The sequence below is a fragment of the Trachymyrmex septentrionalis genome, unplaced genomic scaffold, assembly GCF_001594115.1.
Source record: "Trachymyrmex septentrionalis isolate Tsep2-gDNA-1 unplaced genomic scaffold, Tsep1.0 scaffold40, whole genome shotgun sequence".
NCBI lineage: Eukaryota > Metazoa > Arthropoda > Insecta > Hymenoptera > Formicidae > Trachymyrmex > Trachymyrmex septentrionalis.
The window spans coordinates 837449-862087 of record NW_017305569.1 but is presented as its reverse complement, the minus strand read 5'-3'; the positions used below and the strand labels follow the sequence as shown (position 1 = coordinate 862087).

The 24639-nt window shown below is 36.9% G+C and overlaps 1 protein-coding gene across 1 annotated transcript in view; it reads left to right on the top strand.

Annotated features, from left to right (window-relative positions):
- LOC108751040 (DNA-binding protein D-ETS-3-like) overlaps positions 1 to 24077 on the top strand; it is a 64097-nt gene extending 40020 nt beyond the window's left edge. Inside the window, 4 exon segments of the mRNA XM_018490972.1 lie at positions 6425 to 6484; positions 18507 to 18566; positions 21886 to 22123; positions 23115 to 24077. Coding sequence (XP_018346474.1) covers positions 6425 to 6484; positions 18507 to 18566; positions 21886 to 22123; positions 23115 to 23451 — 695 coding nt within the window. The 3' untranslated portion in view covers positions 23452 to 24077.
- The last annotated feature ends 562 nt before the right edge of the window (positions 24078 to 24639 follow it).

Genomic DNA, 24639 nt, shown 5'->3' with positions numbered 1-24639 from the left:
AAAAATATTAAATATATTGTACATATAATTATAATATATAAATTTATGTCATACACAAAAATTTCATCAAAGGATAATTTTATTAATTTTTGGAAGATATAAATATAATATTTTAATTGATTTCAATTATTTAATTTCTAAAAAAAGTGTTAATCACGATAATTAAAGGAATAGTTAAATAACAGTAAAATAAGTATTCTTTTTTTGAAATCTGTACTATTATCCAATCAGGATACATAAAACTTGTATAATCGACTAAATAGAGAAACTTGGATTGAAAATACTCTGTGTATATAAAGTTGCAAATTACACTACGTTAATGCCGGATGCAGATAACAGAAAACAGAATGGTTCACACGCATTTGTATGCTGCGCCATAAAGTTTCTTCGTCATTAGAATAATAATAATGATAAATAGTTAATTAATTAAGACAGTCTCATATTTTCGTGGAATAAAACAGATTTTATGCAAATGCCGTACAACGTTGCTACGCTCCGGGTGTAAAAGGCATAATTACAACGAAAATGTAAATTTCTCATTAATAATGAGGTCGCCGTGTAATTTCGAAATGACCAGGGCACACGTTCCTATAATTATTATAATTTGGTAATGATATAATCATGCGTTGTTGAATAGCCTCCATTGACAAGCGGCCGCTGCGTCTATCGATTATTCGCGAGAACATTCGCACGTTAAAATATAATTCCACGGAAATTCATAGAGAGAAAGAAAGAGAAAGAAACAATATTCGTAAAAATGGCGGTGTGAAAGAATTGAGAGAAATGTCGAGACCGTGATTTTATTTTAGTTTTCATTTTTCCACTTTTTCAAAAACTGCAGATAATTTATAACAAAATTATTCGAACGGAAAACTTTATCAATAAATTCAAAAGTTTCCAAAACTTGGAGATGTGGAAAAATTCTGATGTTCCTGAGCGGTCAGCTAGAAAGCCAATGATGATAGTAAAATAGTTTTAATTGAATCGATCAATAACGGTATTTCGGTTCATAGAAACAAACAGGTAGTATCTGGGAAGAAAGTAGAAAGTAATGATAGATATAATCTTCCGCTATTTTTAGAAATCCAATAAGAATAAATCTTCTTTCCAAGAATTAATTACTTAACTGGAGAAGAATTCGTATGCATTCATTGATTTTAAACGTAAAAATTTAAAAAATTACATTCGAATTAAGAGAAAAATTAAATTAAATTGTATTATCGTATAAAAAATATTAGCAAGGACGATATTAATGAGTTTCTCAGTTTAAAAGTGCCTTTTCTCTGCTTTAAGAAAAAATAAAAAAGTCTGGAGCATTGAAAATGTTTAAATGAAAAGAAAAAAAAAACAATAGAAATAAACAGCTATTCAAAGTGATATAAAAGCTACTTGATTAAAAAAATGTTTTAGCAATATTCTAATTAATATTTCATTCGAAGACTTTCAATAGTGCTTCTAAACTTTGGAAGTACCAAAAAGAAGATATAATATTCATTTGTGAACAAATAAGCTGTGGCTCTGAATTTAAACAAGTTTTATCTTCTTTGTCGATCTTGTCAGATTACGAATTATATTGTAAATTATTGTTGAAAGAGAAGAGAGTATAAATATATTAAAGTAATATAATTATTCAGTCTTTAATGGATTAGTAGTCTCGCTAAAAAGACATTTCGGTTAAAAACACGTGAGACTGAGCAGAGACTCTTATTTCTGTGTCCCAGTCGTCCCATCACTACAGGACAGCTCTCGCCGGCGCGGCGACACGCTGGCGTAGAAGAGCGCGGTTCTCGCGAGAGCGCGTGTTACCGCAGAGGGTTTGTTCCCGGAAGGGAACCGGTGGCACGTCGTTACCGGGGCAAACTACGTCGTCGACAAGCGCCGGTCGGTAAGTGCAGGAGGTCCGGTGCACGTCGGCCGCGTGCTCCCGGTCGGCCGTCCACCCCCGGTCGCCGCCTCCGCCACCGCCGCCTTCGTCGCCACCACCGCTGCCGGATGCCGCGATGCGGGCCACCGCCGTGGCGGCTGCGGCCGCTCCCGCCATGTTCGCGACACGCAGGCGCGCTTCCGCCCTTTCGTACGCGGGGGTGTCGATCACCCCCGCAGGCCCGGCCCTCGTACCTCGGCGCGGAACCAACCCCTGTGCGACCTCGGCGCCCTTCGGGGGCGGAGACCTCGCCCGCTGGCCCTCGTCGATCGGGCGCGTCCTGTCTGCCCCCGGCGACGTCGTCGTCCGTCTCGCGCGAGCCGGCAGTGTCGCTCGGAACGGGTCGGCAAGATGATCGGCGCCCTTATTGGCGCGCAATCCACGTACAGTACGCTCGTGCAGACGACGACCATCGGTGAAACGAGAGTAATAACACGCGGCGCTATCCACCTTGCCGTCGTTCGAGGGTGAGACATCGTTTGCTGAGACACCATTGCTGATATGACCACGTTCCTAACCTCGTCGTCGTCGCGCCTCGTGCCGCAGCAGCTAATCTGCAAGTCGACGGTGCCGCGATAAGAGCGGCAGCTGGCCCGCTTAAAAACACCCGCCGTACCGTAGGGGAAAGCAGCTGGAAAAGCGCGCGTCGTGGCGCGGGTATACCGCACCGCGCGATGCTGGACCTCAAGAGCAGCGGTACCACCGCGGCGGAGCTACCACGCACCACGGCGTTCACCAATCTATCGATGCTGTTCGCCGGTATGTTCGACGTCCCGCTCTGTGTCCCATCCACGCGTCTGTGCGCGCGGAATCGCTTTAAGCGTGCCAGATGTTCGGTAGTGTGGTGATAAATCGCGGTCCCACGCTCTCAATATATATACCTACCACGCACGATAACGCACGTGTCCACCTGCCTCCGAATTTCGTGCTCGGAACGCCGTGTCCGTCGCGCGAGTGCCTTTCAAAATCTTTTCGTGCTACAATGGAAATAGGAGCTCGCGACTTTATACTTAATCGTATCGTAAACGTTTGCCTTTTCATGCGTAAAATATGGCGCATGTTTTTGTGAATATTTATATTTATATTTATATGTTATTTTATTGCTTTAAATATATAAAATAAAGTGAATATACTTTTAGAAGAAGATACGAGTCTAATGGGGTCAGACACAGGATTAAAGATCCGACAGCACGTAACTTTTTGCGTGTTTCGTGTTCGATAGAAAATGCGTATATTTTCAGACGCATTTATCCGCGATAAATGTAGCATTTAATCTTATTAAAACAGAATATGTAAAGTGTTTTGAACGAAATTGTTTACTATATTGCCAAGAAGTAATTAAAAAATTCAATGCATATTCATTGTAAGTCTTTCTGAAATTTCTATTTCATTGTCTCACAAAACTATTGTTGATTCTTTCACTAGAATATTTGTATTGAATTCTCCAGATAGAGCAGTTAATTATTTTATTACTAAAACATTAAGTGCTATATGCAATAGATGTTGATAATTATGATAACGCAGAAGCTATTGCTAGTGACCACGTGGCTCGTAAAAGTGACAGAAAAAAGTAAACTTATTAATTAAACTAAGTTACTTCTTGTAAGATCAGCATCCTATTGTTAGCTCATAATTTCGTAGCTCGTATAATTTCACGTAACTTTCGACGTATTGATAATTCGAAACTAAGTTTATATTTTTTTCTATTTGCTTTATTAAATTTTTGTTACCTTTGAATCATATGTTATCAGTCCCTGTCGAAGATTGATTCGGAATCCATGAAGTACAAACAAAACGAAAATATATATTTTACCTTTGCCATTGTTGAGTTTTATTGAGCTTATTTATTATATTAATGCTATTTGCAATAAATACATTAATAGAAAATTTGAGAAACTTAAAATAAAAAGTGATAAATTCCACAATAAAATTGTAAATAAATCTTTGAATAAAACATGTGTCACATTATATAATACTGTCCTAATAAATAGTATAATTAATAATAAATAATAATGAATAATATAATTAATAAAAGCTATATCTTAATTTATTGTACGAGTATATGCAACGTTATAATTACTCTATCAAAATGTTCATTACAAATAATATTGGTTGTATCCAAGGATTCGGTAATCCGTCGGAATTCCCGCTTTTTAAGTCTGTCTATATTCCTCTTGAGAAAGGAAGAGTTCATAAGGATGTTTTGCGATGTAGTTCGTAATCTTGCAACACAGTTTCGCAAGAAACCCCAAGAAAATCCGGCGCGTATTACCGAACGATTGGCGCACCCCTTAGCACTTGAGAAACGTGAAATCCGAGGATCCATTAATGGACTCCGGGGTCTCCAGATCAAATGAAGGGGGCAGTAAAGACGAAAGATCGAGCCGTGGTGAGCGCGCGGGTAGCTCGTTTTGTTTGCTCGGAAAGTCGGAGTTTCTGCCGCGCGGTGTGTGACGTACCTACGTATGTACACATGAGGGCCGACCCTTTGTGCCAATAACTGCGAAATGAAAATATATCTGTTCGCAAACATGCCACCGACGGCGACGGTGACGCGTACGCTCGCTCGGCGCCGGGAGATCTCGAGAGAACTCTTGCGTGGCGAATAGAACATCGCCGTCGCTGTTGCGAGCAACAACTAAGCGCACGTGTTACAAATAATTCCATATTTGTTCAATGAACGCCTTTTTTGCTCGGATATTATTCGACCAAGCAAACCGTTAGATTTACTTAATCGTTGATCAAAAAAAGAGATCCAGAAAAGAGGAAATTTTTTTTAAACAAAAACATTTTTAAGTATAAAAGAAGTAAGTTGTTACAATTGCAAGATTCATATGAAATGACTGGAAAAATGTGGAATAACAAAAAATGATTTACGATTTATGTAAAGAGTATCACGCAAAAAAATATTTTGCTGCTCCAGGTAGAATTATCGCTGTTTTTTTTGTATCTGATAAAAAATTGTGTATTATACGCATATAATTTATAGTACAAATCTAAATTCTATCTCTGTCATCTGTATGATTAGATGCAATACATATCCAATATCGCAGTACTTGCTAGAAATTTATCTATTCTAGCTGATTTTTCGTACTTAGATCATTTTCGCTATAACTGCAAGATCACTTCTTTGAGTGATTGCTAATTAGAAAATGCTGATTTAATGTTATTGTACACAAAAAGAATAATTTTGCTGAAACATCTAAAAATTTAGGTAGATACAGTTTAAAAATAATTTCATTAAACCATCAAAATAATTATGTAAAACGCTAAAATGTTGATGCAAAAAATTTTAACATTACATATAGCAACCAGTTTAAGTGGCCTATATAATTATTTTGATGGTCCGAACGAAATTATTTTTAGATTTGTATCTAACTAAATTTTTAGATACGTCAGCAAAACCATTCTTTTCATGTATATATTGAGATTTGTGTCTAAAAGATTAGACACACGATAATGTTGAAAAGTGATATTTATTTTCTACGTTTTTCTTATATTGTATATTATAGTTACACGTGTTTTAGATATTTCTTATAAACAATTTAACTCGTTAAAATTGTTTCATCTTTGAGCCTTGTAACTACAAAATTATTATGATATATAAAAACGAGTAGATTTTCTTATTTTAACGTCTAGTCTAATATTTCAGAAATTGAGTTTTATAATCGATACACTTTGTATAGCTTCTCATCATTTTTTACATAAAAAGAACGGCTTTGCTAAAATATCTAAAAACTTAGCAAGACACAGATCTGAAAATAATTTTGTTGGACCATCATAATAATTGTGTGAGAAATTCAAAATGGTTGGTATAATATGAAAGCTTTTTGCATCATTACTTATTATGCTCGAATTTTCTAATTATTTTAATGGTTCAATAAAATTATTTTCAGATCTATAGCTATCTAAATTTTTAGATACTTCAGCAAAATCGTTCTTTCCACATAACATATGTATTTTATAAATAAATGAAACAGTTAAAATTTTTATGTAGTCAACAAATTTTTCAACGTCTACAACTTTGAGCGTAAATAACTCAGCTATATTCTTATTTATTATATGAATTTACGTATCAGAAAATCAGTTTCAAATTTCGATATATGCTTATGCAACGCATATGTATAAATTCTCTCGCGTACATTTTGCATCGCTCTCACGCAGGAACGATCAGAGCCGTTAAAATATCGTAAAGATTTCGCGAAGCAGAAGAAACACGATTTTCCCTGTCGAAGCCGCCACGATAACTCGAAGCACTTTCAATCAGATATACTTTACGGCTTCTCGTGATTCCTCGAACCGATTAACCGGTAATTGCGGACGATATATTCGCCCGCGCTACTGACGTGACCTCAAAAAATGTAATCGCAATCCAGCTAAATCACGAAATATCTGCGTGGATCGATAAACCGTAGATTTCCACCTCGCGTCGAAGCAAATCGAGAACTTTGCACTGCGAATAGAAAGAAATTAATTGAAAAATATTTCCCCTATTTTCAGATGCTAGCAGCTCTTATAAGGGTGGTTGGAGCCACGCCACGTCGCCGGCACCTGGTCAGGGTGAGTCTCACCTGAGTTTATTTACGAAGGTGTTTAACAATATTAAGAGGAGAATATATAAAGACAAAATTGTATTTATATACACAATTGTATTTAGCAAGTTTAATTCAGATAGTAGATTTAGATTCAATTCATTAATTTATAGAATACTTACTAAATAATATTATACAATCTTGAAAATATAATGTTCCACCTCTTACTATTTGCAATTATAGAAAACACCTTGATATTATTAATACTAAGCAATAATTATTTACATCATTGCGCTTTTTATATCTTTTTTTTTTAAACAGATCACACAAAGACAAAATTTTTCCATTTATACAAATGCATCTCAACATGGATATGAGAATAATTTATATGTATACATATACATATACTATATATGTATTTCTCATATTAATATATAAAAAAATTTTGCTGAAATATCTAAAAATTTAATTAGATATAGAAAATACACAATAATTATGTAGGCCCTTCTAAATAATTATATTGAATGCTCAAGCTAATTATCACTTTTTGTTGTATTATCGTCGATGTCTATGCATTCTACATAATTATTTTATTAATTATTTTCAGATCTGTATTTGGCCTAATTTTTGTATACTTCAGCAAAACGTTCTTTCCGGAAGTCAAAGCATTAGCTTTGATTGCGTAGTAGCTAGAACTCACAATTAGATTACGTAGCCCTATTCCAGCCCTAATCACCACTGACGATCAACAACTGGACTTAACTCTTTCATACTTCTTCGATTTCCGTCGTATCAATGTCAAACACCGGGGTGGTTTTCTAAAATTTCGCGACGTCGCCTACGTGCCCCCTCCTTGTCTCATTGTCCTCACAAAATTCCCTCTATCTGAGAGGGAAGGTTTTCTTTTTCCTCGTTTTCGGTTCGCTAGACGCTACGTATACCTAAAGGGTGGGTCGCGGCGCCGCTGGGTGCAAGTTCACGCGTCGCGACGCTCCGGCTTGTTCGAGCAAGCTTTGTGCGTGCAGACGCGTAGAGGATGCGAGAATGTGGGTGTTGGTGTGGGTGTAGGTGGCGTCCCGGGTGCTTTGTGGCGCGTTGAACCGCGGCCCCTTTGTCGTCGACGGAGAGCGAGCGAGCGAGCGAACGGAGGAGAGAGAGGGTGAGGAAGGGTGGCAGAGAGCAAGCCCCGGGGGCTGTGTAGAGACGCCTGCCCGCACAGTGGTAACGCCGAAGAGCAGGCCCCACCCTGTGTGGACGCCAACACCAACGCCTGGCACAATCATCTCGCAGAGATCACAGAGACCTGCCCGCAGGCATCTTTGTTATAAACGGCTTCTGGCCGCCACCAACCAAGTTACAACAGCCCGGGCGCTGTTCGAGATCACCTCCGTGGGGCGAGAGAATGTAAAAGTCTCGTCTTTAAACGCTCGTGAACGCCCGTTGGCACCATCAGTGTCCACTTCGTCCTTGTATTCAGGATCGCATTCACGACTCGCGCAGTCTGCCATGTCACACCTTAGCACCGAGGCTTTAAACGTAATTTAACACAATGTATGATATGACGAATGTGCAGCAGTGGCTACGTACGATTTTGCACTATAATTTGGGGTTAATAATAGTGTGCAAAAATAATGTCCTAAGATGGTCTTGTAAAATCGAAAATTATAGTTTTATATACAAATAAAAATGACGGATCCGCTCATTATTTCTTCATAAATTAGCTTCAATTTACCATAAATTTTTTACCGGTACTATTATAACTGTATAAGAGAATAGAACGAAATTTTGCTCTTTATTTTAAGGCACTTTATAAATGTTCGAATAAATTATTTGAAGAGATCTCTTCAAATAATTAGAATCGCGCTAATTAATAGGATTCTATTAATTAGATTCTTTTTAGAAAAGACTTCTCGGAAGGCCAGACTTTGGCCTCCCTTTTTCGCATTGCACTGGAAGTTTAATTTTCAGGTATTTCTCGCGATGACGCACACACAAATCGCTTTACGAGCAAGGTGTGGACTCGAGGGCATTTTCGAATAGTGTGCTCCAGCACCGTTCTCTGATCTTGACAGGCGCAGGGGGTCGCCTTTGACTCGGTTTGCACTTTGCGCATCGGCGCGAAAGAGAACGACATCGTCGTCATCGCCGAGATTCATGAAATTACATGACGTGACGTGTGTTGACCCGAGGGCACTTTGTGGTCTTCCGGACCGCGTGAAATTGAAATTACAAGCTTGTCTCCTCGCAGAGCGACTCGACTTCAGGTTATCGCGCGCTACTTTCGAGATTCGTTAGATAATTACCGTGTAAAGGATAACACTAGAAGAAGTTGAAGAGGCTTAAGAGATTGTAACGCCTATCCATAAAGCATAAATAACGAGCGTAAAGTGCTTAAAAGTGTACGCGATTCTGAAAACATTATTTCGATAATATTAACATAAAAGGCGATAGTACTTGTCACTTAAATGCAATGTGAACATTTAAATAAACGATATAATATTTCAGTTAAAATAACTTTAAATGACTTAAATTCTAATTTCTACATGTCATACAATATATATCCGTATTATATAAATTTTATCTCTCAAATTGTATCTACCTTTGTGTTAATAATATTTCGACGAGATTGTCATAATATTGATACAGTTTCTTTTTGACATTTTAAAATTTATAAACTCTTGTTTTTGACCAAGTGAGTTTTATTATATATATTTATATAATAATAATTCATTTAAACAAAAATAAGAATTTAAGTTTATAAATTTTAAAATACCAATGAAGCTGTATCACGTATGCGAAAAAAAAAATTCAACGAATTGCTTTGTAAGCGACGCGTTTTAATGCAAATTACTTCCTGACTTTACCAGCGATGTTCCGTAACGTCATGCAAGGACAATGATGAACTGACACCCGTGAATTAACACATTAGAGATATATCTGTAACCGAGTAATTCGAGTATGCTCATTAATGTTGCTCGCGTGTTTGATAGCCCAAAGTTATTCCATGTCCCGAAGCAGGTCATGCTCATGTAACCTTTCCGTACCAAAATGCGCACTGAAACGTTGTACCGTTCCACGCGATCCAATCTAAAGTCAAAGTGGTCAAAAAAGCCTCCTCGCGTGAATTGCCTGAAGCTTAATTATTTGTGGCGCTGTCGGTGTTGGCAGTCCAAAATTTTGAAGTTCTTGGACAGATTTCCCAATTGGATTTATTACTCTCGAAAAATAGCTCAAACGTATCATATTTGATTTATGTTATCCCAGTTATGGAAAGCATTAAGTACGTATATCAGATCAATTTGATTTAAACAATTTTTCTTTCATTTTAGAGAAGATTAAAAGAGACTAGCGCTTCGCGTAGTACAATCTTCCGCAATAAAATCTTTGAATTTTATAAAAATTTAATAACATATTCTATTATATGGAATAAAATTGTCTCTGTCTGGATGAAATGTAACCAGCTACGTATCTGTATAATTTCCTATCAAACGAGAAATATTAAAGCTTGATGAAGAGCTTTGTATGACTTTTTTCCTCTTCTTCATATTCTTCTTTATAATATAAACGGAAGGAAAAGCGCTTCGGTCGAGTTCGTCGGATATAAGCAAGGATTGATCCGAGTGCTGCTGCTCCCATTGCGCAACGGTTTATACTCTTACATCGCGAAAATAATATAAATACAAACCTCAGCGGGTCGATTGGAGAATTGTCGAGGCGCGCTGGCGCGTCTCCGTCGAGAAACATCACGTCGCGTTATCGACCACCAGCCGAGGGTTTCAACGGGTCTGCCCACTGGCCAGGAAAAGCGACTTTAAGACGACTCGTAGAACAATAAAAGCACTCTCTCTTTCTCCTCCTACCTCCGTCAACGTTGCTGCCCTTCCGCACCCCAGTGCGCCCTGTGCGCCTCGCGTGACTTCCTGACCCGAGCCGACCGACCCCTCGACCCCCTACGCGTGTGTATGTGTCTGAGGGCAAACCTCCCTATGATAATTACGTACTTCGAAGCGGCGCGTGCCTCGGCAATTCGCTCACGCGGCCGATCGCGTATGGCGTGACTATCCTCGACACCATAGGTAACTATCTCACCGTCGCGTCGCCCTAACCCATTATCCAGTTTTGACTTTGCTTCCTTTAAAATATGTACGAAGAGATTGACGCGCGCGCGCTAGAAGGTACAATTAGGATGTCCCGATAATGAAAAGTTCGAAAGATGTCTAAAGGCGATCTAATCTTTTCAACGCCCTTCAGATGTTCTTTAGATACCTAACTAATCAGATTTTTGATGTATGTAAAGACTTTCTTGAAAATTCAAATACCTGAAACGTATGACTTCGACAGAAATGTGTATGATAAAATTTATTATTTAATCTTAACCCTTACCGTACAAGAGGGCGTCACATTTCGAGCGATCCCTGTTCGTGCAAGTTTCTTTGTGTCTTTCGGTAATTATAAATTATACTACATTTTATTATTTTCCAAAATAAAGTGTCAATATTAATTCTAGAAAGTTGAAAGTATGTTGGTGAATTTTTAGAGATTTTTTTGAATCATTCGAAATAGGCGAAGAAAAAACGGACGGATTCTACTCCCATTTCTATGGATGGGGCACCAAATTGTAGCTGGTACGGTAAGGGTTAATTAAAATATTCACATGGAATCAAATCATGCTCTGGACTTCTTTCAGTCTAGAGCAAAGAATTAAAAAGCTATCTAAATAAATACATAATTTTTTGTGAATTTTAATAAAAACTGAATTTCCAAATTTATTTTTCAACTATATTCTGTCTAATAACATTTGATTTTTCAAAGTGTTTGCATTATTTCTTACAATTATTAATTCGATATCCTTCTATCGCGATTAGCTAGTGCTACGATTCAGGAAGAGGCAAGAAATAGATAAACAACATATAAATCGATTTCGAATCCGTGAGAATTTCCTAAAAGATTGAAACGCTGATTCTAACATATCGAGAGAGAGAGAGAGAGAGAGAGAGAGAGAGAGAGAGAGAGAGAGGAAGGGAGGAGGGAGGGGGCGACCGGAACCTCGGCCAAGAAGAGCGGACGACCGGATCTTGCTGGCACGGGTTCCGTTCGCGGGGTCGCGGGAGCGAAACTCTGGGGGACAAGGATCCTGGGCAACAAGTCACTGGGAAACGGCGCGTGACCAGCGCATTCGCGCTGCCAGATTTACGACAATAAAAATGAGGAAGGGTAAGCGGTACATCGCCTCTCTCTCTCTCTCTCTCTCTCTCTCTCTCTCTCTCGCTCGCTTTTTCCTTCTTTCTTTCTCTTTCCATCCCTCGGGAGGAAACAGAGGTGCCCATCGAATCATGATGCGGTTCACATTTCATCGCTACTTCGAAGAAAATTGAGTACTCGCGCACTTTTTCTGTGCGCACTTTAGAAACACATTTAGAAAATGTCATTGCCAATTCTACACTTCATTATAGCTCAATCCTTTGACATACTAATTAGCTATTAATTGGTTTGATATACCTTACTGAGTACGTATGTATATCAAATCATACATTTGTCCGTTATAATTAACATCTAAAAATTCTTTACAATCATTAATAATCGTAAGCATTGATATATATATATACATATATATATATATATAATTAATAATTAATCATGAAAGTACTCATTACATGCAACTAAAAATTGATGGAAATATTTCATAAGATTCTCGATATATAAACATATACAAGTGGTATATTTATGATAAAGAATTGAGATAGCAAAGTTTAAAATGCTTTCTGATTACATGCTAATCTGGTACGAGTCGCGTGATCTTTTCCGCGTTGTTGGAAAAACGTATTGGTGCGATAGAGCAAAGTATGTACGTTCCATCTCGGTTGGACTGTTATATCCCTGGCGATACAAGACCCGGTAAATTGGAATCGCGCGGAAGAAACGTCCATAGCATATTGCAGGGGTTGCGGGACATGTCGTCAGAGTCGCTGTCGCCGTTCGCATTATGTCTTTCGGTAGTACATACACGGACACGTGCCTATGCGTGACACGTTCACGCATGGCTGCCTGCGTTCGGGATTCTCCCCCCATATCGGCTCGCATTCATCTCTGATTCCTTGTTGGGGTGCAGGGATTGCGTTTCCACTTTAACCGTGCGCAGTCGAACGTCTATCGCCTACACACGGAAAAAGTAGCCGATTTCGTCGAGAAGCCATGAGTCGAAACATCCGTCAATGTCGAATCAAATATCCATTAATATCCGCATAAAATTAACTAATAAAAATGAAACATTCCTAAAATTTCATTTCTATTGTCTTCTCCAGAAATAATATAGAATATTCCAACTTATCGCGAGCCTTATATTTTATTTAGAGATATTTTGACCAATTTGGAGTTGGTATGTTCTTAACAAAGACATCGAGTTGTAATCTAGAAACTGAAAGGCTACTCAAGATTTATGTTTCAGAAGTATGTATGTAAATAAATTGCAAATTCCTCACTTTGCAACATTTTTAACGATTCCTTACGTTCAGCAATTTATTTTACCTGAAATTTAATATAATCTCTTTTTCTTTTATGTTTTATAAATAAAACACTTCTTTTCAAAGGAATGCGATAAAAGAGAAAGAATTCCCGTTGAAAGATTGCGCAAGGAGCTCGCGTGGATACGTGAAAAATATGATAAACAATACTCGCGGGTCGCTGGTATCGTGCGAAGGTACTCAAGCCAGAGACAAGAATCTTTTTTTCCTTTTTAAGTCAGCGCTATATTCACGCTATGCGATAATTAGGAAACGATTAATTTTCTTTCCGCGCTACGCAGCTCGCTCTTACAAATAACTTTTGCTACGCCTGCCCTTATCTGACGAACAAAAACATGTTACCTCCATCACGGGGCACGAATCGCCCGCACGTCTAACTTCTTAAGAAAGCCTCATTTAACAACTGCGACTTCCGTTTTTTAGAAGGCAATTTACTAGACAGTTAGTCGATACGGAGCACCTACTCAGATATTTTGGTATGTCATGTGTATCACGAATAAATTAATCGTAATAATGAAATAATTACTCTTCAATATTTTTAATTCATGATCGATAATGCTGTAGAATTTGTACAAAATTCTTTAAGAGAGTTTATTTAATCACTGTAATATATTAAATTAATGCCCATTTCTACTACAATAATATAAATTTAATCTCGATTCACTTTATTCTTTATCCTTTTCTAAAACCATTTTCACTTAGAAACCATCGTGTCAAAACGTATATTGTACGTATATTCTCGTATATATTGTACGTAAATCTATCGTTTTATCAGTATGATATCTGCTACGAAAACATTTTTGTTATCTATGTATTTTTATTTGTGCAATGGAGTACGGCGCTTTACGTTGTGATACCAATAGTCTGTCAACTGTTGGGAAACCCACACATTAAATGAAGAATTTGATTGCGGAATAAAAATTTGTGATAATGGATAATTCATTCTGAGGCTGACTTAGAAAGGAGTCGAAACGTCAAATTTCTATTGTATTGCGCTCATCGAAATCACATCAAGGTTTATGTAGTAAAGTCTAAATAAATATAAGATAATCGCATTAATAACTGCATTGATTCCCATAGCTGTTATTAGTTTTTATAAAAAATAAGATATAAACCGAAATTAATCTATAACGCATTGACAGAAACAAATCCAACAAAAGAACTCTAAACAGAAATGTATCCGCGGGAAGATTTTCAAAAATATAAATATTTTTCATGCTCTTATTTCACATCTAGTTTCGATTTTGTCCGGTCTATGAAGATATCTTTTCGGTTTTTCGCATACGTTATAACATAGGGTACGCAATCTCGTTATCGAAGCTGTGCGAGGAAACATTCACGTTCCACGGCATATTTCCGACAAACTTGGCGGAACGTCGACGGGAACGACGCGAAAAATAATGCTCGCCTGAACTTCCCTGCATGCAGGACCTATACCCTCGTATGCAGGTGTAATCTGTCCTACCCTCCGGATAGCTTGTACGAGTAACTTACCATGCTCAAGGCTCAGCACGTTACGCTCACTTACTCATTATTACACACTGCATGGCAACGTGATTTATGTCCGAAATAGATGTGTGCAAACTGCAGCGTATGAGTCAGTATCACTTAAGACTATATAACTAAAGATTATGGATTTAGGTCGCAGTCTGGCGATGAACTGAGCGTGAATGAGACAAACGGATGGAGGCACTTATAATGTACATAGACTTTGAGATTTGTCAAAGTATAAATATACACGGAAAGAATGGTTTTGTTGAAAAATTTTGTTAGATACAGATTTAAAAATAATTTTGTTTTTGGACCATCAAAATAATATTTAGATCTGTATCTAGCTAAATTTTTTAATACCTCAGTAAAATCGTTCTTTCCGTGTATATTTTAATTGTTAATGTTTCTTGCCAAAATTTAAGATATAAGTATAGAATCTCGTATAGTATATACATTACGCATTTCATTATTATTTTCTATGTAGATACATAATAAAATTGTAAATAAAACTCAAGCTAATTAATCATCATTTGCGACTAATTTGAAATATCAGAATTTTATGTAAAAAAGGCTCCATCTTTCTGACTGAAATTAATAACTAACGTTTTTTTCTTTGATTACAACAATAAAAATGGCATTTTTTTTTACTTCACTTTTGAAGTATTCAAATAAACATTAACAAAGTTTTAAAGTAATATCATAAAATGCTTCACACATTTGCATCCTCATTTTCATATCTCTCATAAAACTCACTCCTAAAATATCCAGCAATTTGAACGCGATTCCATAGTTTTCGGTCAGTGACATTTAAAAAAAACGTAACAGAATGATATTTCGATATGATAGGAATGACCGAACAAACGATAAGATTTCGTCTCACGGCGCGTCGGTGTGTTTGCTGGAACGCGTCCAAAGTTTCTCCAAAGTCGCGTGGGGGATCGTGGTCCCTTTTCTTTCGATGTCGCGACACCGAAAGTGGCATTGTACGCGTCTGAGACCACCAAAGAGTGCAGTAGCACGGAATGACGACGAGTTCTTTGATCCTCCCTCGAAGAGGCTGCATGCCGTCTAACGGGATTACCCCGCCCCGTGTAATTGCTCGTGAATGCGCAGATATACTCGCGACAATGGGTTGGAACGTTGATGGGACCTCATCGATTCGAGGTGACGTAAAACGAATCACGATACAATACGCAAGATCTGTGAAAACAATGCTTAATAAGTTAACAACATTTTCGCAGGGAGTGTACTTTCTGTTAGTTTTAAGAATTTAAACGATTATTTAAAAAAGTAAATGGATTATGGATTCGAAAAAATTGAAATTTATTTTCTGTAGTAAGAATATTGAAAAGATCATTATTTGTCGAGCCCCTCGAAGTTAACACTTATATTTGATTCCTAAATATCCTTATATTTGATAAGCTTTCCATCTATCACTAAATACAAAGATGGAACATAATCCTCGTAATAAACATAGATGTAAAAATTAGTAAACAATAATAGTTCTTAAAGAATCTGTTTACAGTTAACATTTGAAAAATTGTTTAAAACTTAGAACCTCAAAGAGTGTTTTAGTTTCTTATTTCCAATCGCTTGCAAGTTAAGAATCTTGATATCTCAACATTTTTATCAAAAAAAATGAGCAATATCAAATTTATCAGAAGCTATAAATAAGACTTGGAGATATTTTATAAGAACACACTGTAAAAAGAAATGTGTTTTACTCTTGTCTCCCATTTTTGAAACACTTAAAGATATTTAGTGTTTTGTCTATTGAAAAAGTTTAAAGCTAAAATGTTGTACATCCTCGTTGTAATCGAATGTCAAACAAGGATGAAATGATACACGCGAACATTAATCGAAACCCATAGTGTTTTAAATCCAAACATGTAGTGTTGTGTCTATTGAAAAAATTTAAAACTAAAACATCTTTAAGTGTTTAAGAACTGGAGACAAGGATAAAACATTTTAATATCTTAAACACACATAAAATTAAACACTTCTTTTCTCAGTGCGGTGACATCATAACAGATTTTCCAAATATTTTTTCCAACGACAACAGATAATTTAGATAATTCAACAGATTTCGTATCGTTTATTATCTATGTTGTAAATTTGATGGAGCTATCATCAGTGATACCCGTTGTGACATGCTGTCGATGGGATCTCGATCGCGGTGTCGAAGTTTGCGTTGGAGAAACGAGCGCGACGGCTCGAAGCCCCGCGGCTACACTGATTGCGGCGGACCCTACGACCCGTACAGACCCGGGAACGCCGTCCCCGGCCGACCAGGACCCTCATCCAAGGACATACCCGCTTCCCAATCAGAGGCGAAATCAGATTGTTTAACACAGCGGACACCAACTGCTATTTAAAGGCAGCATCTGCCCCATGGGGCTTGCTACATTCCGACGCGACGACGCTCTATCATGGAAACCGTTATCGAGAATGTTATCATTATGGAGGGAGCATCATTCGCATTGATTCTTCGCAAATCGATACATATTGGCGAGAATATAAATGAGAGCGAGAATATTTCTTACAGCTCTTAACACTTATACAAACGACTTATCACGAACTGTCCCCAGAATTCGATTCGGTTCTCCTTGAAATATATCATTAAATACAAAAATCTAAGAAACATGTGTTTTTTTTATATTAGCCCAATCTCAAATTTAAAGGGTGAAACCCCCTCAAAAATGAATAGGTATGGAAGTATTATCGAAATATTAGATTTTTGAACAATCCAAATACACAATTATAAAGTATATATAAAATCATAAAAACTTTGTCTAAAATATTTTTCTACATCTCATCGTTTCGTTGATAATTAGAATCAAAGTATTAGTTTTTTGAGAGGTTGTTTCAGCTCTTAAATCTGAGATTGAGTTAATATAAAAAAAATACGTGTCTCTCTTCGACTTTTATGTTTAAGAACATGTTTCAAAGAGAATTGAATCAATCCGGATAGTTGTGACAGGCCATTAGTTAATGACGTCTATTCTGTGAAATAAACGGAAAGTGTTATAATCAAACTATATACCCCTCGAATTTGCTTTTTAATTTTCTTTAAACAAAAATAGATGTTCAGTTGAAAAAATTCAGATAACACATTTTATTAGCTAAATAAAATTTTAACAATTAATTTTCAATTCTTTATCACTTGAATAAAATTGTAACATAATTATAATAATTATAATATGCTGCATTTTATTTAAAAAAAAAAAGTAGTATAGGTATAAACAACTAATAAAATATTTAAAAAAAATGATTTTGAAGCTTATAAAACTTGAACTGTTGAACCATAAAAAATGCGGAGATAAAAATTATAAGTATATGAATAAAATGCGCGTTAACGCGTACGTTAATGACGTGACGGTCTTCGAGCCAATTTGGAAATATCGCGATCCCACTGATTTTCGAGTAGAGCCAACCAGACTGACCTTTGTAGGCTATCGCCTGCGAGCATGTAACGAGGCAAAATTAAGGGGCATTGTACCCTTAAACAGATTGCACACGTCCGTGCGTGAACGTGACCCCTAAGGCTCTCGGACGAAAAATGCTCGCACGAAGAGAGAATCCTGGTGTGATAAGACGAAGAGAGGAGGCCTACACTACGACGGGGATGACATGGCGACGAAAACGAACGGGGAGATAAACGTACACGTAGCACACTCAGCCCCGTGTGTTTGCCTACACGGAAATCCTCTCTAACGGATTCTAACGCTCGGCCGAGTTTGCACTTTTTCATCTTCGGATCGATGACTTTTCTCCCGCTATCGAAGTATTCTCGAGCCACCGCTACATGAAAGTGTTCGGAAATCATCTGGCATCTCCTTCGACAGATAATTACGCGTCCGTTATGGGAATTACGGTTCAAACTGAAATTCGAATGAATCGCACAGTCATATTTTTACTATTTTATTTGAATCCAGATCTCTTTTTATTTCTTAAAAACGAATCATTCATCCTAGATATATTTCTTCCTGTAAAATTTTGATGAGGAGTAATGCATGGATGCGAAACATCCTGTTTCAGGCTATGGAAGCAGCTTATCAAAGACAGCACTGGACACGCACAGCCATCTCAGGCAGCCTGGTATGTAGTAGGTAGATATTTTTGAGAAGTTAAAGCGTTCTCTCATTTAACTCCATCTAAAATGAATTCTAGTCAGTGAGATATTCGGTAAATGAATTTAATTAAAATCTCTACTTGTCAAAGTCATTGGCATAAAAATATCGATCTCTGAAATAAAATATCTGACAAATTTTTAAGATATGAAATTTTTTATTTAGTTATCCCAAAGAATTATTCTAAATTTCATTATAGATGATAGCGTGTAAAGTCCATCTCGGATGATCTATATAATTTGAAACAAAATTTCGTATAGATTTTTATTTATAATTTTATGTAATTTTCTATCAAACTATGTGTGAATACATATAATTATTGTACTATCATATCTAACTTGCAATTTTTCCGTAATCATAAGATATCGTTCTTGTTTCACAAAATAATAATCCTTACTCTCTTCATACGTGTTCTATATTATGACAAATTATGCATTAATCTTTGTTTTGAATTACAAATTGAATAGATCACTTGACATGGCTTAAATCAAGGACTGAGAGTACAAGGTCCCTTTTCACCTGAAAAGCGGGCTTATCTATGCGATAATCAAACAAGGTCACTGTTACTTCGCGCGTCATCGATTCCTCGGAGTTTCGAATCGCGATGAGAAAAGAGCCTCGAATCCTTGGGCGTAGTCGCATCCCAGTATTTCTCTCTTCCATCAGTTCCCTCGTTCCCGGCAGATAAATGGGTGTACCGCGCCCCTTCCCATTATTAACTTGTAAGTGAATTACCGTTCGATCGAAAGGCGATCACTCCGGCACGCATTCAGCGGATTCATCGGGCGAAACGACCTTTGAGGTCCGGCAATTCCGAATTCGTCCCCATCATCCGCGTCTGTCCCCCTCTCATAATCGCTCGACTTGTATTTTTATGGGGTTCGTCTTGGAGTTCTCGTATCAGGACTCTTCTTCGTTCAGACTATCGAAATCATTAAATCGGGACGTTTAACCTCCTCCATGGTTAAAAAGTCTGTCTGACATTTTTTTTATTTAAAAGAAATTGTAAAGTACCTTCATTCACATACATTAATTAGACCTATTGTTAATTCACAATCTTTAACCATCTTAATTTATAATTACTGTTCATAAGAATTCATAAATCCCCCCTTTTGCTGTATTATTTTTTAAATGGAACAAATATATATAAGAATCTCTAAATATAGAAAAAATATCAATCAAGACATTCTGTTATTGCGAATCGTATGTTAGAATTTGATCACAAGTTTGATTGAAAAGATGTAATGATATTAGATTCAGAACGAAATTATTATATAAAAGATTAATATCGAAAATGATTTATATCAAAGTCTAGAAAAATAGTATATTAATACTAACGAGAATACTAAACTTTTAAATAAATCGTATTTTAACATCTTTAATGTGTTTGACAGAATTTTAATAGTGATTATTAATATGTTTATATACACAACAGTTTCTATACACACCGTCTGATCTTTATTATTTATTACAATTTATAACTAGCGTTATCTTCATTCCATTCTTGATACAACAACATTCCATATGAAAATTATATCATAATCCGTAAGTTTGCTGTCTTTTTATTATTTCTTTTTTTCTATTGACTCTTCCAATTACGTTCACATTCTAATATTGTTATATTCATCTTGTAGTTTAACGTTGAGTAATTTAATGTTGAATAAGGGAAATACAATACAGACTGATATGAGTCTTCGAAAATTATGTTTTTGATTGGTTTTCTCGACTTGAGATATTAACGGAGTAACGAAAAAATGCTTCAGAATGTAGGAACGGTGGCAGATTATGAATTACTTGCAATTTTAATTTTCCCTTTTGGCCAATACTATTAGAATTATTTGCGACTTCTTTCATCTTTCATCATTTTAACATTCTAATTTTTAATCCCCTATGACTTTTCATGTGTAATTGAATTTCATTTCTTGTAAATTATATGCGACTGAAGAAAACTTGAAACTAGTTTCGTTTATTTTTAATGTATTTAAATTCACTTAATATTTTATATCCTTCATTTTTGCACTTTCTTTTCCTACTATTATTATAATGTTATACGCTATATTTAAAAAATTCTAAAAATATTATTTTATAGTTACATGAAATATCTGTGTTACGTTACTCATTATTTCAGACAATAAAATTCTAATCGTAATTTTGAGAAAAGTTGTCGTTAGTATCCAAACTATTGCGCTTTTTCTTATATTGCAATATTGCGACGATAAAAATCGCTTGTCTAAACGTCCTCCGAAAAGCTTAGAAGACACTCGTCGCCCTTTAAGCCACTCCGTCGGCAGTTTCTCAAATTGAAATTATTATGATCCAAATGAATTCTATTCTATTGTGGGGTTACGATTATGTTCTTTTGTATGACTGTAGGGCCCTTCATATCTGAGCGGCGGCGAGCGTCGGTGATGACGCATTGTAAAGCTTTTAAAGGGTGATACGGGGGCCCTTGAAAAACAACCGTGTAACGGATAGGTATATCCTATATGAAACTGCGAAAAATTTTATCGTTTGTGCTTATTCACAGTGTGAAAAACTGAGTTTATTGATATAAATTACGCAAACATTTTGCTGTTACATATAATTAACAAATTGTTATAGTATTAGGGGTGTGATTTAGTTTTGAGGGTTTTTGGAAGAGATGGCATTAATGTCAGTGTTGTCGAAGACGTTTCAATCACAGCTATTATTTCTTAGTGCTTTAATATTACTTCATGGTATTTAGTCGTTTGCTAACAACAGACGCAGTAAACATCGTATTTATATCATTTTAAAAATGGAACTTCCTAAAAAGCATTTTCGACATGCATTGCTTTTGTTTTTTAATCGAAGAAAATAGCGGCTGAAAGTTATAGAACTCTGATAAAAACTTATCAGATGTCCATCAAGACGTGTGAATATCGGTTCTGTCGATTAAAAAGTGGTGATTTCAATGTTGACGATAAAAGCGGGAAAATGCAAATTTGCAAGCATTATTGGACGAAAATCGAGCACAATCTACGTCAGAACTTGCCGAAGAACTAAATGTTGATCGTACAATAGTTATTAAACGTTTACGTGATATGTTGTTTAAATACATCAGGTTTTAAGAAAAAAAACTCTCAAAACTAAATTACACTCCTAATAATATATTTTAAGAAGGGAGGAAGCGATCTTGACATACTTTCGACTAGTATCAAATTTGATCTCGTACTTGAGAATAAAATTCCCGCATATTTACTCAAGTAATCTAATAATTAAATAAATATGGAACTTACCAAGTATTGTGAATCTCTTATGACCCACAGATCCCTACCAAATGTTCGGGGCGACGAGCAGTCGTCTCGCAAGCTCTGGTTCCGGACAGATACAGCTCTGGCAGTTTCTACTCGAGCTTTTGTCGGATTCAAGTAACGCCGCGTGTATCACGTGGGAAGGAACCAATGGTGAATTCAAGTTGACCGATCCCGACGAGGTGGCGAGACGATGGGGCGAAAGGAAGTCCAAGCCTAATATGAATTACGACAAATTGTCGAGGGCCCTGAGGTGAGTTTCAGGATGGCGCTTTCCCGTCGCGCCGCGTCGGTTCGCAACTCGCGACAACAACGGCGCGTTTTTCCCGAACGTCAAAATGGAAAAGCCATTAACGGACCATCATTTATGTTTTGACGAAGTTTCGGGGTGAAAGTAAATTCGTTCGATACATGAACGTTTGAATGTCGCGTTTGCTCGCGCGCACGCATATATATATGTGTGTGTGTGTGCGTGTGTGTGCGCGCGCGCGCGCGTGTGTGTGTATGTTGGTGTCGTGTCGGGACTCAGGGGGTGGCGGACAAGGGAGAAATTTCAATCATCGACAGTCAGACTGACGGTAGACATGGCTATTATTTTTCCATCAGATCCGCTGATTATATTACGCGATTGCTCTTTTTGACGTCCCTTTACTAACCGTATAAGAACTCTCTGACAAGCAAGCTCATTTTCAACGTCGAAGTTGAAGACGTTGAACTAAGAATTCAATTTTTTATCGCAAAATTTATATATGTATAGCAAAATTTAAGAAATAACGTCAAATAATAAATATATGTCAATATAAGAAACAACATACACACAATATTTATGATTTCGAAAACAGCAAATAACTGTCTTTGAATCACTTATCGTTTATATGAATTATTATCGTATTAATTGCTTATATTAAATAATTTTACTAAAATTAAAATGGCTTTGAAAACAATATATAAATCTTCATTTTATTTGATGAATTTTTAAGTCATCGCGTAATAGTTACAGTTGTCTCAATTTTATAAGTTTGATGGCAAATCTGCCGACTTTAGTTAATAAAGCTAATAAAGAAAAGTTAAAGATTTTGGAATAATAATCCCAAATAGTCACCGAAATTTAGATGTGCTGTCCAATTTTTTAAGAGAAACCCAGCAGAAATATTAGCTTGAAGTTCCTGAAAATGTAGATCCACTATATCACTCAACGTTAGAACTCATAAAATCTAAATGAAGCGTCCGGTCTCTGTTTGCAGGTATTATTACGACAAGAACATCATGACGAAGGTGCACGGCAAGAGGTACGCGTACAAGTTCGATTTCCAGGGGCTGGCAGCCGCGACGCAGCCGGCGGCGGCCGATCCGGCGGCGTACAAATACCAAAGCGAGCTCTTCATGTCCGGTTACGGTCACGCGAAGCTGAACCTGATGCCGCCGCCGGCGGCGTCGGTCTCGGTTTCCGTTCCCGGCGGCCTCTTCCAATCGGCATCGAGCTACTGGTCGACGAGCCCGGGTGCAAACTTGTACGCTGGCCATCACACGGCCTCCGGACACGTGCCACCTCATCTCGGCACCTATCCGCATTACGCATGACCCGCCGCCGAGCACTGGGGTGCTCTCGGCACACCGCGTTGAAATGTTTCTACTGAAAAAAAAAAAAAAAAAAGTACGGAGCCGCATCTGCCACCGTCGTCGTCACCACCGCCGTCGGCAGCATGTGAAATCGTAAATTGCGCACCACTCGGCCCCTTATCCCGCCCCCGCAGGCTCGGATCGCACATTATTTCAGGTACTTGCACGAATCTGTCCATATCGCGTTACATTGCTTGCAACATTATCCTTTCGCAATGGATTACGAAGCGATCGTCGCATTTCCAACGATTCAAATGAATGCGAGTAGCAGAGTAAATAGTATGACAATAAGTTTTGTAGCGTCTTTTTCTCCCGCAAAGTTGGGGAAGTATAATTAAACGTACAATCAACATGTTGCCTCCCTTATATTCAGTACACTTCGTTTTGATAGTGCTCAACAACGATCATCAATTGTTTATTTTATTTAATAAGTTATCTCACACGACTCTGTGGTCAAAAATATCAAGTAATACTTTTGAAAAACAGAGAGAATATCAATATCAAATTTCTTATAAATTTCTAATAAATTTAATGATGAAGAAATTATTAAATTGTTGAAAGACATTTGCAGAAAGGAGAAACAATAGCGCGCGATATTGTTTCAAAATGATACAAACATTTATTGAGTTGAAAGAACTTCCAACTGACATCTCTACCGGTAGGTACATATTTCAATTGAAGAGTTTCAAGGGTGCTTCTAAACGTGGAAACATGAGATGTTTATAGTGTGTAGGAGAAGTCTACTTTGAAAGAGATAACATTAATTCAAATGAGTGAGTCACATTCGAGTCTAACTAAATTTTATTTATAAACTTAAATGTCGGATCAATGTTTTCTGATGTACATCTGGCAATTATAAAAATACAAATTTTGTGCGAAAACCACTCATAGATATATTCATATTAAATTTAAAGGAAGTAAACTGTAAAGATATTTATTTTCACTGTCCAACTATTAATGAGTTATGTACAACAGTCTAGGTCACTAGTAATCGGGTCGTCAGTAGTGACATAGCTTTATAATCGAACATAAGTAGTAGATGACAATCCCATTAGTAACGGACGAGATATCCGTATAGCGATGCACGGAAAGAATGGCTAAAGTAACTAAAAATTTAGATTTAAAAATAATTTTATTGAACCATTTTTT